General features: G+C 38.7%; 1 protein-coding gene across 1 annotated transcript in view; it reads right to left on the reverse strand.

Moving 5' to 3' along the window:
• The window catches only part of patj (PATJ crumbs cell polarity complex component), a 156729-nt gene that overhangs the window by 20384 nt on the left and 118987 nt on the right, over nt 1-17358 (reverse strand). Inside the window, exons 31-39 of the mRNA XM_051693194.1 lie at nt 15397-15488; nt 10258-10330; nt 9432-9533; nt 8696-8782; nt 7521-7589; nt 7162-7288; nt 6752-6858; nt 4619-4702; nt 2628-2821 (exon numbers count right to left, since the gene is read on the reverse strand). Of these exons, the coding sequence (XP_051549154.1) occupies nt 2628-2821; nt 4619-4702; nt 6752-6858; nt 7162-7288; nt 7521-7589; nt 8696-8782; nt 9432-9533; nt 10258-10330; nt 15397-15488 (935 nt within the window). The remainder of the gene's footprint in view (nt 1-2627; nt 2822-4618; nt 4703-6751; nt 6859-7161; nt 7289-7520; nt 7590-8695; nt 8783-9431; nt 9534-10257; nt 10331-15396; nt 15489-17358) is intronic.

Below are 17358 nucleotides of genomic sequence, written 5' to 3' on the forward strand. Positions count from 1 at the left end.
TTTATTTCTCTTATTACAAAAATAATTAATAATTATAAAATATACATATAATTATAAAAAATAATTATAAAAATACAACTACAGTGGCAAGAAAAAGTATGTGAACCCTTTGGAATTAGCAGGTTTCTGCATTAATTGGTCATAAAATGCGATCTCAACTTCATCAAAATCACAAGTATAGACAAACACAATGTGCTTAAGCTAACAACACACAAACAATTATAATCTTTCATGTCTTTCTTGAAAATATCCCATAAAACATTCACAGTGCTGTGGAAAAAGTAAATGAACCCTTGGATTTAATAACTGGTCAATCCTCCTTTGGCAGCAATAACCTCAACCAAGCACTTCCGGTAGCTGTGGATTAGACCTGTACAACGTTCAGAAGGAATTCTGGACCATTCTTCCTTACAGAACTGCTTCAGCTCTGCCATATTCTTAGGATCTCTGGTGTGAACGGCTCTCTTGAGGTCATTCCACAGCATCTCTATTGGGTTAAGGTCTGGGTTCTGACTGGGCCACTCCAAAGGGTGGATTTTCTTTTTCTGAAGCCATTCTGTAGTGGATTTACTTCAGTGTTTTGGGTCATTGTCCTGCTGCATCACCCAACTTCTACTTAGCTTCAGCTGGCACACAGCCACCTTGACATTATCCTGTAGGATATCTTGATAAATGTGGGAATTAATTTATCCCTCGATGATGGCATGCGGTCCAGGCCCCAAAGTAGCAAAGCAGCCCTTTTTACGCCATACGCGGTGCAGCGTGTTCTTCGCAAACAATTCAACCTTAGTTTCATCAGTCCACAAAACATTTTCCCAATAGCGTTGTGGAGTGTCAAAGTGGTCTTTTGCAAACTTTAGTCTTTAGCTGTCACTTTAGTGTTCTTTTTTACCTCATTGAGCATTCTGCATTGTGCTCGTTAAGTCATCTTGGCTGGACGGCCTCTTCTTCATAGAGTAGCCACAGTACTAAATCATCTCCAGTTATAGACTTCAAGATAAATTTTTTACCCTTTCCAGCTTTATGCAAAGCAACAATTCTTGATTGTAGGTCTTCTGAGATCTCTTATTTTGTGAGACATGGTCCACATCAGCAGATGTTTCTTGTGAATAACAAACTCAAAATGTTTTATTGCTTTTTATAAGTAGTTCTAACCCACACCTCCAATCTTGTTTCATTAATTGGATGCCATGTTTGCAAACTCCCGACTCTAACTTTTTTTTGACATAATTAGCCTAAGGGTTCACATACTTTTTCCAACCTACACTGTGAATGTTTGAATGATGTATTCAATATGTACAAGAACAATTCATTAATGTGTGTGTGTATGGCAAGCAGGGCGGGGCAGAGCGGCAACTGGGCAGAGTGAGGCTGGTAAGATAAGTGGTGAATGAGGTCCACCTGTGTGTCACACCGGTCTCGCGTTCCAGTAAGGGGCGGTGTAAGTATTTAAGGAGAGATGACAGTGGCAGATGAGAGAGAGACGCACAAAGCTGTCTGTGTGTGTGTGTGTCTGCGTGTCAGTGGGGTGTATGCTGAAAAGCAAAATTTTGTGTACTGTTGAAAAGTGGTGTCTTATTGTGTGCAGCTGAAAAGTGCAACAATAAATGTCTGCATATTTTGTCAAGCCGGCCCCAGCTTCCTCCGTTCCTTAATTGTTACACTGGTGCCGAAACCCGGGAAGGAGGAAGGATGCGCCATCAAGGAGTCCTCACCGCTGACTGAGGATCGCGACGCCGAGGGGTGCTCTGCGTCAACCGGCAACCGAAAGGGACGGCTGAGGGGTCCAGTTCCATTTCCTGGCATTGTGGACGGAAGCAGTACAGCGAGCTGAGGGCCAGTCGACGACATGTCTGGGGCCGACGAACCCGTCTCTCTCTCCTCTCAACACTCGCTCCCTAGAAATGGGGGGGTAGGAGTATGTCACTGGCCGGAGAATTCACCGACCTGAGTTTGGCGATGGGGGTATGTGGCGAGCAGGGTGGGGCCAAGATGCAACTGGGCAGAGTGAGGCTGGTAAGATAAGTGGTGAATGAGGTCCACCTGTGTGCCACACCGTTCTCGCATTCCAGTGAGGGGCGGCGGGAGTGTTTAAGGAGAGGAGACAGCGGCAGATGAGAGAGAGACTCTCAAAGCTGTCTGTCTGTGTGTGTGTCTGCATGTCAGTTGGATGTATGCTGAAAAGCAAACCTTTTGTGTACTGCTGAAAAGTGGTGACTTATTGTGTGCAGCTGAAAAGTGCAACAATAAATGTCTGCATGTTTTGTCAAGCTGGCCCCAGCTTCCTCCATTCCTTAATTGCTACAGTGTGTTATTAGTTAAAACGGATTTTGTTTGTTCATTATTGTAACTTAGATGAAAATCAAATCAGATTTTAAGACAAATTTATACATTAATGCAGGTAATTCCAAAGGGTTCACATACTTTTTCTTGCCACTGTATATCTATGACTACCTATAACTTTCAGCATAGTACAATGACTCATATTGATCCTACTTCTGCCTAAACACTTCCCAAATATTTATTTTTCTCAATCAGAATTAAAAACCGGCCAGTCACATATTTCATATTCTTTTTTTCTCCCAAAGCATAATAAGAAAAGAATAAGTTAGTTAGTTTGTACTCACCTCTTACCGACGATGCTCAGGCCCAGCCCACGGCCGGTTCTTTTCTGGAGCTCCACACGGAACATGTCGAGGTTCTCCTCATCCCTGTACTGTGCTTCATCACGCAGAACCATCAAACGCACTCTCGATGGTGTTTGCCGCAAAGCAGCTATTGCGTCTTCATGAGCCACGCTGCGCAGGTCCACTCCATTTACCTGCAGAGGGAGCCAAAGAACATTGTTACCTTGCGTATTAAACAATTAAACTGCCCACAAAAACAAAAGTGTTTTTGAAATAAAATGGCAGACTCCTTTGTCTTGCTAAGGCTAATTTAATAGCTAACATTTTATGTATCCCAAACATAAGCATGCTTTTTAGAGGTAGACCAATATATCGGTTTTGCCAATTAATCGGTGCCAATAGCTGCTTTAAGGAACTAACAGTTATCTGCAAAAATCTACGGCAATAGTTGATTTAAAAATAAAATAAAAATAATTATTCCTCCGTGTTCCTCTTTGGCTGGCGCTGGAGGAGTCTACAGTTAGAACAACTTGGTTCTACAGTATAAAAGCTGCCTCTAGAGGTGAAATAAAAATAATCATATTCATCCATATTTTTATCCTCACTTCAATGATTAGATTATTTTGATTAGATGAATCAAGTGTTCTAAATTGAAGCAAGGGCATGAAAAGAAAAATGTGACGATCTGGAAACGCGCTTTGTCAGCACGTATATTGTGTCTCCAACATATACACCGATCAGCCACAACATTAAAACCACCTGCCTAATTTTTTGTAGGCCCCCCTCGTGCTACCAAAACAGCACCAAACCGCATCTCAGATTAGCATTCTGAGATGCTATTCTTCTCACCACAGTTGTACAGAGCGGTTATCTGAGTTACCATAGACTTTGTCAGTTCGAACCAGTCTGGCCATTCTCTGATGACCTCCCTCATCAACAAGACATTTCCATCCACAGAACTGCCGCTCACTGGATGTCTTTTGTTTTTGGCACCATTCTGAGTAAATTATAGAGACTGTTGTGTGTGAAAATCCTAGGAGATCAGCAGTTACAGATAAACTCAAACCAGCCCGTCTGGCACCAACAATCATCCATGCAATTATCTAATCAGCCAATTGTGTGGCAGCAGTGCAGTGCATAAATTCTGCAGATACGGGGAGCTTCAGTTAATGTTCACATCAACCATCAGAATGGGGAAATTTTTTTATCTCAGTGATTTGGACCGTGGCATAATTTTTGGTGCCAGACAGGCTGGTTTGAGTATTTCTGTAACTGTTGATCTCCTGGGATTTTCACACACAACAGTCTCTAGAATTTACTGTGAATGGTGCCAAAAACAAAAAAAACATCCAGTGAGCGGCAATTCTGCGGATGGAAATACCTTGTTGATGAGAGAGATCAACAGAGAATGGCCAGACTGATTCGAACTGACAGAGTCTACGGTAACTCAGATAACCGCTCTGTACAATTGTGGTGAGAAGAATAGGCAGGTTGGCGCTGTTTTGGCGGTACGAGGGGGACCTACACAATATTAGGCAGGTGGTTTTAATGCTGAAACAATAAAATATTTACTAAAAAGGCATTTGAAAAGTACCAAAAATAAATTATGTAGGCCTGGTAAAGAGTTTCCAATTCAGTTCATTTTGGTAAAGGTAGTAGATCATTCTGGTATTTAATGCAGACAAACTGTACAAAGTAGTTTGCCAATTTGAACACAGATTCTCTCTGAAAGCTCTCTAATGACTGACTATGGGTACACTTCTTCTTACATCCAGCAGATGGAGGTATTGTCTAGGTTTAGCACAGAAAAAATTGCTCAGACCTAATTAGTGAGACCAGGTAATAAATAGCCACTCCTCTGCTCTTAAGGGGAAAATAGAGGTCAGTTTTCACAATAATACAGATCCACAAACCAACAGTTCCACATTTTCCTTTTTGCTCCAAGCTGTGCAGCTTTCAATGACTCAACCTTCCAAAACACATGCACAAACCTCGAGAATCTGATCTCCTGCCCAGAGTCGACCGTCCCGTGCCGCTGCCCCCTCCTCATACACTTCATGAATCACTATGGCATCCTGAAGAGAGAGAGAGAGGTATGTGAGGAGAGGAAACCTACAAAAGGCTAGCTTATCTCGGCATATTAACCTTGAACTGTGGCGTTTTAACATTAAAAAATTACATAACCTTTAAACCTTTTCATAAACATTTTCATAAACACACAGAGACATCTTTTCCTGCTGAAAACCTGTAGAGCCCAAAGGCTGGTTTTTGTTGACTCACGAGAGTCCTTTGACAGCTAAACTAGCCTACAGAGCTGGAGTGCTGCAGCATTATGAAGGCAAGTCAGGCAGGATGCTGATAAAAGCCTGAGGCGCTGTTCATCTCTGCAGCTCACCAGAGGAAGTGAGGGGAGACAAAAAGCTCCCGCTGTGACCTGCCTGTTCTGATGCAGCCCTGCGGCCCACCGTAAAGAATGAGACACAACACATCACACATGTCTAACAGAGAGCTACCTTTGCCCTCTTACTCTCTCACACACACTCTTGATACCCTCTATGAACAGGGCCCATGAGGCATCTGTGCCCACAGAAAGCTCTGCAGAATTCACAAAGTTCTACAGATCCCCCACACCTGGCTTGTTTAATAAAAATGCGATCCAATTTGAAGATGCTTTTAGCTACTAAAAAGAGTTCTGTATTCTCAGCTCCACTTTTGAAATAAAATATTTTCTCCTTTCCTTGATTAATATGCGGAGACAATTATAAGTACGCCATTCGGTGGTTAATTTCCACAAAAAATTGTAAACGCTCTGGCATTGCTGTGTTTTCAAAACATTGATCCGTATTTTTGAGCATCCCAACACAGCAACATTGGGTCAACCAATGGTGAAATGGTTCGTCTAGTGTTAATCTTGCCAATGAAATTACTGACGAAAAATGTTCATTGCTGAAGTTTTTTTTAATTTTATCAACGATAACGAAGACGCGACGAAAAAGACGCATCATGACAATAATTAAGCAATTAAATACATCTTTTTCTGTATGTTAAAGCCTTCCGTCCACACTGAGACAGCGTTTTTGACAGCGAAAACGCTTTCGTGTTGTGGTGTGCACAGGTGAAATGGAGATATCAGAAAACTATGACATATTGGCCGCCCATGTTGTAGCAGCATTGTTGTGCCTGATATTCACTTTAATAGCGTTGTTAAAGATAAATGTTACTTTGTACAACATTCACATTGCATTCCTTCAAAGGTGATGGGAAGTTTACTCGGAACTGCAGTCCGGCAACAGAACACGAGGACAAATGCGTTTCAGACTGTGCATGAAATGGCGATTTTTCGCATGCGTGGTAAGTGGATGTTTTCATACATTTTAGTATGGACGAACAACCTTTGGAAAATGGCAGTGTGTTCGGTGAGCGTTTTGAAAAATAAGCACAGTTTTAAACGTATCTGGATTAATGGGGACATAGCCAAAGTTGATTTTGCTTAACTTAGGCTAGAGTTCTCTCCAAAACCCAGACCTCCAAAGACACATCAGCAAACCCGAACGCGCAAAATAATTTTCACAGGCAGTGAGCGTCTCTCAGTAAGTTTATATGCACAGTTATCACGCTACAGCGGGTTTTTGCGCAATCAAGCTACAGTCTTCATCTGTCTGTCCAGATGATACATACTGTATGTAAAGTATACATGATACAATTCGTAAATCAAAGCTTATAAGGAAGCACGTCAAAAGAGGAAATGCACACAACATGCTGTGTACATGCTGGACGAAGACGAGCTGTAATTGTATAATTCAGGTCTGTTAGTCTGTAAGCAAAAAACGGACTGGCACAATTTTAATCAGCATTAAGTAGTGTTTTAGTCCGACTGAAATTGAACATTTAAAGTGCATGTAAATGTACTGTCTGATTCTGATTCTAAAAAAAGTGTGGGCCGTTCCCTTGACTCTTTCGCTGTTTACAGAGCCTATTTAGCCTAGGGCTGCACAGAGATAGTAATGATTTCTCAGGATACCTTTTTTTAGTAAAATCTGTCAGGAAATAGGGACATTTTATGCATGGTATCCCAAAAATATATTTTAAAGAACTTTTTGAGCATTGTACATTTGGTAACATACCAGCTGAGTATCTCTGCCCCCAACTATACTGAGACCCAGTCCAGATCGGCCTTTAGAAATCTCAATAACCATCTCTTGTCCTGGAACTATGGGACATGTAGCAGGGTCTGAAACAAAGGACAATATAAGAGAAAGAGAGAAAGAAAGAGATGAAGCTCTTTCATGTTCTGTGTTTTTTTAAATGCAGAGAGAGAAAACAAAATGAATGCTTGAACACTGACAGTTGTTGTTTTTCCAAGACAAATCCACACTGCAATATTGTGGTGTTCATTTCAACCTTGATTAAACATGTATATGGGTGCCAGAGATAGCAGCTCTACATAAAAAAAGTAAAGAAAAACTGAACATTGTTACAAACGTTAACGTGCTCGAAATGCAACACAGAGTATGTGATATTCAGAGCTACGCACCTTTGCTGCAGTCCTCGAAGTCAGGGGTGGTGCCAGAGACTGGCGTGAATGATCCCGGGGATGTGACCTCCAGAGAACCTGCTGTAGGTTTGGTGGAATTTCTCAGGTTTTTTGGAAGACTGGTGATCTGAGGACGATCCAGGACAAGGACGAGCCAGAAAGAACACAAAAAAAAGAAAAAAAAAAAGAGACGGCGGTTAGACTGTTTACTAATAGTGTTGCATAATACCATCATGTTTTGTCTGTTCCAAGCTTGCATGGTTTGTTTTATCTGTTTGGGTGAAACAAAAATTCCCCCCACTTCAAGCTAGCTCCTAAATGTTTCACACATGCATACAAATACACAAACAAACCCACACCTGTTCCACATTAGGTCTGAGTGACTGTTCACTTGTAGAGTCCAGCACTTTTTCTGAAGACTTCAACTTCTGAAATGATTACAATTTCGTTAGTTTTATCACTCAGTATAACAGGCTACACAAGCAAAATATGAATTATGAAATTATGAATTATGAAAGCTAAAAACATTAATGGTATTCAATACCAAGTACCATGGTATTACAATTTACCATGGGGGGGTGGGGGGGGGGGTGTAGTACCATGGTGATACCATGTTTTTTGGAAATAGTACCATGATAATACCATGTTTTTTTTTTTTGTGGAAATAGTACCATGGTAATAAAATTTTTTTTGGAACATAGCACAATGTTTTTGGGAAATAGTACCATGGTAATATCATGTGATTTTGGAAATAGTACCATGGTAATACCATGTTTTTAGGACATAGTACCATGGCAATACCATGTTTTTGTTTTTATGGACATAGTACCATGTTTTTTTTGTTTTGTTTTTTTAGAAACAATACCATGGTAATACTATGTTTTTTGGAAATAGTACCATAGTAACATGTTTGTTTTGGACATAGTTCCATTTTTTTTTGGAAATAGTACCATGATAATACCATGTGTTTTTGGAAGTAATACCATGGTAATACCATGTTTTTTAGAACATAGTACCATGGTAACATCATCTTTGTTTTGGACACAGTACCATGTTTTTTGGAAATAGTACCATAATAATACCATGTTTTTTGGAACATCGTACCATGGTAATATCTTGTCTTTTTTTGGACACATTACCATGTTAGTACCATGTATATTTTGTGTGTGTGGAAATAGTATTATTGGGAATACCATGTTTTTTGGAAATAGTATAATGTTTTTTTTGGTAGTACCATGGTAATACCATGTTTTTTTGGACAAAGTTCCACGGGAGTACCATGTTTTTTAGGAAATAGAACCATGGTAATACAATGTGTTTTTGAAGATGTACTATGATAGTACCATGTTTTAGACATGCCATTTTTTAATGTACCTTGGAATATCATGTACATAAATACCATGGTTTATGAATGTAGTAATCATTAAGTATGGTATATATCACATTACAATGGTCGTACCACAACAGTACTTAATTGTAAGGGTTTTTTTATACATAGGCTGTATCAGATGTTGAGATCTTAGGTGTTCCTCACCTTCAAAGCTAACTCTCCCTCTCTGACACTCTTCTGTGTTGGTTCTCTAGGTGTGAGGCTCACGGCTAGAGCCACGCTGGGCTGCTCCTGAATCAGGAGTCAAACAAACAGGTAAAATAAAGAACAAGGCCTAGATACTTCCCTCAGCGAATCAACTAGGTCAAAACTGCATTCTCTGTCTCCATCTAGGACAGAGAGGTGCTAACGGCAGCTGCTGATAAAAATGAGCTGCTGTTTGGAGTTAAGCACTTCAGAGGCAGCTTGAGGCTTCAAATGTTTGTTTACCGAAACAAATCTACATTTAGGTCAGAAACAGCTGGTCTGAGCTTAGACTGGCAATAAGGGGATGGAAATGATGGGCATTTGAAAATAAAACCACCATAAAACCACAGTAACAGTAGTCAATACAACTCCTACAATATAGTTTATGTCTTCTAAAGCCATACGATCCCACTGTGTGATGAACAGACCAAAAGTTACTCATGTAAGTCATTAATACTATAAGTCATTACTCACTCTCAAATCAAATAATTGACAAGTTGAGTATGCAGTGCCAAAATGAAATATGGCGACTACAACGCAGAACGGACGTCAATAACATAAAACCTCATTGGTTCTTGTCCCATGACTAAACATCATGACATCAAACCTGTGTAGTCACCATATTTGATTGAGAGCAAGGAAGCACATGAAGCTGGAGGGTGATAATCTGCCTGATTGGTTGGAGAAAACTCACTTTGATTAGTGGCAGCTCCGGTGGGCCTCTGCTGAGAGGGAGGCTCTCGGGTAACTGTGGCTTCTCTGGCAGAGCTGGAACCGCTGGCGTATTATGATGGGCCTGAAACAATAGATCTGGAATCAGTTCTGTCGGATTCCTCTCCATTTTCACTTGGATTAAGGGAAGCTGATCCTTGGTCAGTGCTAAGAGGCGATTCCAGCATTGATCTTGTAGAAGAATTAGTCAACATAATCTGCCTGTAGGTAATATCACTTTCTTGGCCTTTAAATTGCTGATGCTTGGACTAAGCAAACTTCAAACTTACAGCACCAATCATACTCCGTCCACTGATGTTAGCTATTACCGACAACATGGAAATCCAATAATATTATAACCGATGCTGTTTTAGCATGAACTTTCATAAGCAGAGTCAAAGTAAGTATCTTATTCGTATCCTGCGCCACTACTGGCACTTAATGGAATTGCAATCTGTTTGTTTGAGTGGCGTGACTGGGCTGGAGAGAATAACATTGCCCAACCAATGGTGGGAGTTTGGAGCGGGACTACCTGTTTGACCAATGGAAGACAGGTGGGAATGTTTAAAACTTGTTTGAAAATCGTTAATATCTTGCAATTCATTTTGGTGCCACCAGATGTGAAAAAATTCACACTTCATGGTTAAGCGCTTATAACACGATTTACAGAAACAAAATTTTTCTTTTTTCCAATTAAAGTACTCCTGAAAGCAGATGTATTGAATCCCAAAAAATTATAAAATTAAGACAATCCTTTTTCACTAAAAAGCATACCTCAGCAAGAGGGGACAAGTGATTAAGTATCATACCTCACTAGGGTAGAAAGGGGAAGTCTGAGAGGGAAAGGGAGGGACAGCCATTTGATTGACAGCATCTTCATTCCTATCGAGAAACAGAAAAAAGCAATAAAAATTTGAGGCCTGTACAAGTCCGATGCAGCTACACAATATGAAACAAAATGTGATAACTGTTTTTTGCACAAAAGCTATTCACAATTCACAAGTTTGATGCCACATTTACATAATTCTCTAAATTGTTTAAAATCTGAACAAAAAACATTGTACTATAATAGGGGTTCTTTGATATTCAGACTTGGGGAAAAAGCCTTAATATAAATGGAACCAGCTAAATCAGCTTAATCATGAATCACTGATAATAAGGGCCTATTCCCTCAATTCCCTTTATATATGGAAATACCAGTCCCTCTCTATCTTGCTCAGATACCACTTTCCATATGTTCTGGACAATCTCCGTCAGCCTAGCTAAGTACATTGACAGATGTCTGAATGCCTGACTAGGGCCTTTTGTGGATGGTGAAACAAGACAGCGAAAAAGAACAATGCGACCATGTCTCTGACAAAGCTGTGTCATCCCAATGGTCACAAACAACGTGACACAAGTGCTGCAGAAGGGGGAATATTCCGGAAACAAAACAGACATGAGTCAGTTTAAATGGATTAAAGAGGCTTTAAAAGAGCAACTGGAAAAACATGTAAAAGATGATGAGACACAATCCACTGTGCTGTCTGGGACATGTAAATATGAAACTAAATTAAAAAAATGTGTTGTCTCGAAACCCGAGGGTTGCCTCAGAAATTTGTCATGGATATGTGTGCAATTGTCTAGATGTTAAAATACTTTCTCCTATTTCAGCTTTTGCAAAGTTCATGTACAGATTCCGTAGATGAATTCCCATGAAAAGTGTAAACACTGTGGTGCTATCAAAACACTGCTCTGTTTGAGAATCCTGACCTGCCCGACATAGCAACATTAGCTCAACCAATGGCATGAGTTTGGGGTGAGATTATCTGACTATCCGACTACAGGCAGACAGGGGACAGTTTTCAGGAAACCTGTTTGAAACAGTCATTTTGCAATTCCATTTGGTGGCACAGAAATTACTTCAACTTTAACACTTTTTCCAGAAGCAATCACACAGCTGTACCAGCAAAGATGGAAGTACACTTTTACAGCAAAAGATGAAAGCTAACTGCCAAAATTCCTGACCTGCAGCTCTTGTATAACTGAGAAAAATTAAACCATTGCAGTCTGTTCTCATCCTGCAGACTACGCCAATTTAGACCCTCTCACCTTCTCTTCATGTTCCCACATGGAGTTTGGTGAAACTCCATTCAGATATATAAGGACTAATGGGACAGATGAAAATTTTGAACCCTTTAAATCCTCCGAGCCTCTTCCTCTCAAGAGCTTGGGATGACGAGTAATAGTAAACAACATCTCTCACTACATCCCTGCAGATGTTCACATTGACGTTATTGTCTTTGCACACTAAATGACCCTTTTTCAATTATTGTTAGTGTTGTCAAGGTAAGGTTGTCGATGAGGATCAGCATTTATGAAACAACCAATCCATAGTTTGCTTCTATAGTATCCCCTCAGAATAAGGCTGTAGGATTGATATACCGTTAGCTGGGTTTCCATCCACTTATTTTTATGCAAATTTTGGCACATCACATTAAAAATGCCAAGAACATAATTTTTTTATTTGGTAAAAATAGAGCTGCCAAAGTTAATGTGCTAATGCATGCGATTAATTAAAAAAAAGTTTAACGCAATACTTTCGTAATTGCGATTAAGGCATTTACCATTAATTAAGCATAAACCAGCAAAAACACTGGTTGGAGTAGGATGGAATCTTTGCGAGGTGTCCACTCGGAGTAATTACACTAACGCCCATACACAAAACAGCCATGTCACCAGGGTTGGGGAGTAACGGGAATGTAACGGGATTACGTATTTAAAATACAAAATATAAATAACTGTATTCCACTACAGTTACAATTTAATTCATTGGTAATTAGAATACAATTACATTCAAAAAGTATTTCGATTACTGAAGAGATTACTTTGCATTTTATTGTCATTTGTTTCATTTAATATTTAGTCCTTTCAGATGGAAAACATTTATACATATAAATGATGTGATCCAAAGTGCATTTGAACAGCGGTGAAACAATTTCTTATGTGTTATATTCATACGAGCAGACAGAGAAGTAAGTTTGAAGTAAGTTTGGAGCAGAAGTAGAAATAAACCTTGTGTAAATTGTCAGCTTTACGCTAAGCTAAAATGCTATTTCTAGCCACTTTACATGCACGTTACCAGGCACAATCATATTTTTTTTATCAAGAAAATTTACGTTGGATCATAATTTATTTTTCTAGTAAGACCTTTGATATTAGAGCAAAAATCATATATATATATTTTTTTTATTGTTTTCCTGTAAAATTATCTAAAAATCCTTAAAACAAGATCAATTAGATTTATTTTATTATTCAAGATCAATTAGATTTATGAGTTTTTAATAGTCAAAACAAGTGAAAAAATCTACCAGTGCTGAAGAAGTAATCCAAAGTATTTAGAATACGTTACTGACCTTGAGTAATCTAACGTAATATGTTACAAATTACATTTTACAGCATGTATTCTGGAATACATTTAAAAAGTAACTCTCCCAACCCTGCATGTCACTGATCAAATGGCAGTGGGGAAAGGACCTCAATGCTATTTGTTGCACAAAATAAGCCCAGATGGGACTTATTATAGAAATCAAGTCCTTTGCAGCCACTGTAATGCACAATTTAATTACAACAGAAGCACGTCAAGTCTTTACTATCATGTGAATGCAGAACGAGACGTTGTTTGCAAGCATTTTTTATGTGGCGTTCAAAGCGGCGCTTGACGCTGGCATTGAAGCAGCTGCATGCGACTGCTGTAGCAAAGTGGATGGCCACAGTCTGCCATCTGATTAATATCATGGAGGATGAGAGTTTAAGGGATTTAATGCACATTGCAATGAATATGCAACCTATGGGGGGACTAGTTCTTTCAATAAGTCAACCCCACAATTAGACTTAACAAATGTTTAATGTTACTTGGTGATAATTTAGTGCATTTCTATCTTTATACTGCAGAATGCTTTGTTTATAAAATGTTAATAAAGAATTATTGTTACAAATTGTTTTCTTTCCTAAGAAGGAAATAAGTGCATTTTGACAGGAAAATAAGTTTATAGAGTAAAATTAAGCACTTTAAAAATCTGCAATTAGTCATGATTAACTCTATTAAAAAAATTTGATTGTGATTTAAAATTGAATCGACTGACAGCACTGGTAAAAAGACATACACATAAACTACGATGGAAAAACATTTACCTAATACATTCCTTTAGAATTTGAGCTATTGATACTAAAAGAGTATCAAAAAGCAGTCGGAATGCGCATGAGTCAAACGTGTCCATATGGGTTCGCGTCAAAAGAGTATACTTTGAAAAGTTGAGTGCTCGACTATGTGCAAGGAACCACACATGGAAAAACGAAGTATACTCTAGCCTTTACAATCTTCACTAGCACTTCAGCTAATCCTGGTTTAATTTTGGCTTGTAAAACCGCCTCAACCCTACACTAGACTAGATTGAAGAAACAATAAGCCACAATGACAGTGTGACATTTTACCATTTACGTCACTGGTGGACCCATTTCCTTCTTGACCACTGCCCAGTTAGGTTACCATGGCAACATGCTTGGGGCCTGGAACATATTCCATGATTTGTTGACAAACAACCTCTGACATAATACAAATCTTTTGCAAGGGATAGCGTGGCTTTCTGAACAATCTATTACGATAATGACACCAAATACAATGACTTTACTGACATGAATGATGGCAACCAAACCGCACATCCATTTAAGTGAGCCTATTAATATTTAATAGCATGTCAATATTTGTTTTGAATGCTGTAAACTAAGCGTTCACCTTCCTGGGGATTTTGATAATTAGCTGAAGATACTGACAAGGTAAAGGTGTCTTTACAAAGCAGTTATCAGCGAAAACTGTCATTTTGACAAAATAAGCAGTCAAATAAAGGTCAGGCTAACAAATATGCGTATGAAAATACAAGATCATAAACTGACAAATCATATTATGCCTGACAGGATGCTTTCCTCCATAATGGAATGAAGGACTGCATGGTATCACTGTGTTCTCCATCGCAATAATCATCAGCTTTAAAGCCCCATATATTGATACAGCAGTTACAGTCCATTGCACCACATCACATCTAAATCTCTTGTGATGGGATAGTAAAATGTATCAATGTTGCACATTCTTGTTCTTTATGGATAATCTAAATTCTCTGTCAGATTTTGACATTATCCAATATACAGAAGCCAGCACTGATTCAGTACTTTAAAATGAAGGCTCCACTCTTCAAATGACAAGGGAAAGCAATAAAGTGACAAGAGATATGAAATGTCATATTCCATATTGTTATTATATTTTTAATAATTCCAAGATTTCAGCAATCACATATTGAAATACAGCAGTTACGATGAGCATGCTATCCCTCGACTTTTTAAAGAAAGACACAATAAAAATGTCTTATTGCATACTTTGTATTTGCAGTGCTCACTACTTTGGTAGTGCATACTAGATGGAGCGGATATTCTCTCGGAAATAAACAGGTGTTACGCATGTGTATATTCATAAGTGTGTTTGGGTAAATCGTAAGAAGAAATGTCTGGGACATTTCATATTTCACACCGAAATCAAGAGAAAAATGAGAAATTATACTTGTTTAAAGAAAATGAAGCTTATATTTAGAACCATCAAGATTTTTTTCACAACAATTAAGCACATTTTTACCACACAAGTTCTCGTAATACATTTTATGTTTATTAGCTTAAAATGATGTATTATTGCAATACTGCAATGAAATATCTTTAATCAAAATTTAATAAATTGCTCAACCTCTGAAAAGCCTTTCCTTTTTGGGTGACATCTCCAAGCCCTCTTATTTTTAAACCACTCCCCTTCAGCCTCTGGAGAACTGGAGATGTTGGAGAATTTCTAAAAAGCTGATTGATGAACAGATGGTACTGTGTGAAAGCATCAGTCTGACCCCCTGAGGGCCATTTCTGAGGTCTCTTACCTGACCAGCACGACTTTGACCTTTGACGGGGCACTTTTTATTATGGCTGACGCGTTCTGGTGGCTTCTGCCGTACAACACCTGGTTGTTTATCTGATGATGGCACAAAAAGAAATGCTGTTAACACAGGACAAATACAATGACTTTGTTAATAAAATAAATAGTAAAATGTTGTTAATACACTAGGCTTATCATGGGAAAACAGCAGAGTTGGAAATCTTCAGGCACCTTATTGCGTGTGTGTGTGTGTGTGTGTGTGTGGGGGGGGGGGTGGGGGGGTGACTTTTTTCCAGCAAGACATGCAATCATGTAATGACTTACATTTATATTGTTGCTAAAAAATATCTCTGACATATAATTTTACAGGTAGTTAAATGGATAGCTCACCCAAAAATGCTGTCATGATTACTTGACCATGTGTTGTTCCAAGCCCACATGCATTTCACTCTTCTGTGGAACTTAAAGGTATGTTAGTCCAAGTCACCATTCACTTTCATTCATCTTTTTTTCCATATAATGAAAGTGAATGGTGACTGAGACTAACAGTTTGCCTTACATCTCCTTTTAAGTTCCACGGATGAAAGAAAGCCATATCTGTTTGCAAAAACATGAAGGTGATTAAGTGATAACAGTGTTTTCACTCTTTAAGAGTGGTGTTATCCCTTTAATAAGTCAATGCCCTCCAGTTTACAGTTGACAAAATGCACAGAAAATTAACAGATGAAATCCTGAAAAAAGGGGACCTTGCTACTAAATCAGTTATGTTTATTGAAAATAGATAATATGTATAAGATAGATAATAAGATTATATTTTGCATATCATGCATGTATATTATTAATAATACAGTTTTTATTTTATGTAAAATGTTAAACAGGCCTTGATATTAAAATGACTAACTCACAAGGCAGAAAAAAATACCTGTAGAGGTTAGATGTATCATGTGTTTAACAGAATGATGTAGTAGCCTGAAGTGTTTCTCTTCACCCTACAGCTGTTCTGGAAGCATTACACACAAACCATTTTTGCTATTTCTGCCTCTGTTAGCACGACAATGTGACGAATCAAAAAAAAAAAATAATAATTTGCTCCGATGTCGCACGCTTGTATTGTAGACAGCCCCGTTGATTATAAACAGGAGCGATTGTTTATCGCGTCGCTCGCTTGCAGAGACACGGTAAATCAATGTGCTTCACGTCCATTGAGCACAATGAGCTGTGAAATGCTGCGCACAAGTGAGAGAGAGAGAGAGAGACGCAGCGGCAGTAATATTACTATTATTACTTGTTATTATTGAGAAATGTATGACATTCCGGTTTTTAAAATGTTTTTGGATTTTTTAAATATTTAAAGGATTTTTTGCACGGCACCCCTGATCTCGCCAGATGGCACCCCGGTTGGAAAACGCTGCTTGAGGATAAGCTATAGGTTTGCTTTAGGAATTTTTATAAGTGTGCGAGCATGCATGTTAACTGGTTTACAACTAACTGAAGCCAAGCATGTGAACACATACAGGTGCATCTCAATAAATTAGAATGTCGTGGAAAAGTTCATTTATTTCAGTAATTCAACTCAAATTGTGAAACTCGTGTATTAAATAAATTCAATGCACACAGACTGAAGTAGTTTAAGTCTTTGGTTCTTTTAATTGTGATGATTTTGGCTCACATTTAACAAAAACCCACCAATTCACTATCTCAAAAAATTGGAATATGTTGACATGCCAATCAGCTAATCAACTCAAAACACCTGCAAAGTTTTCCTGAGCCTTCAAAATGGTCTCTCAGTTTGGTTCACTAGGCTACACAATCATGGGGAAGACTGCTGATCTGACAGTTGTCCAGAAGACAATCATTGACACCCTTCACAAGGAGGGTAAGCCACAAACATTCATTGCCAAAGAAGCTGGCTGTTCACAGAGTGCTGTATCCAAGCATGTTAACAGAAAGTTGAGTGGAAGGAAAA

Source organism: Myxocyprinus asiaticus, chromosome 49, assembly GCF_019703515.2.
Source record: "Myxocyprinus asiaticus isolate MX2 ecotype Aquarium Trade chromosome 49, UBuf_Myxa_2, whole genome shotgun sequence".
Classification (NCBI taxonomy): Eukaryota; Metazoa; Chordata; class Actinopteri; order Cypriniformes; family Catostomidae; genus Myxocyprinus; species Myxocyprinus asiaticus.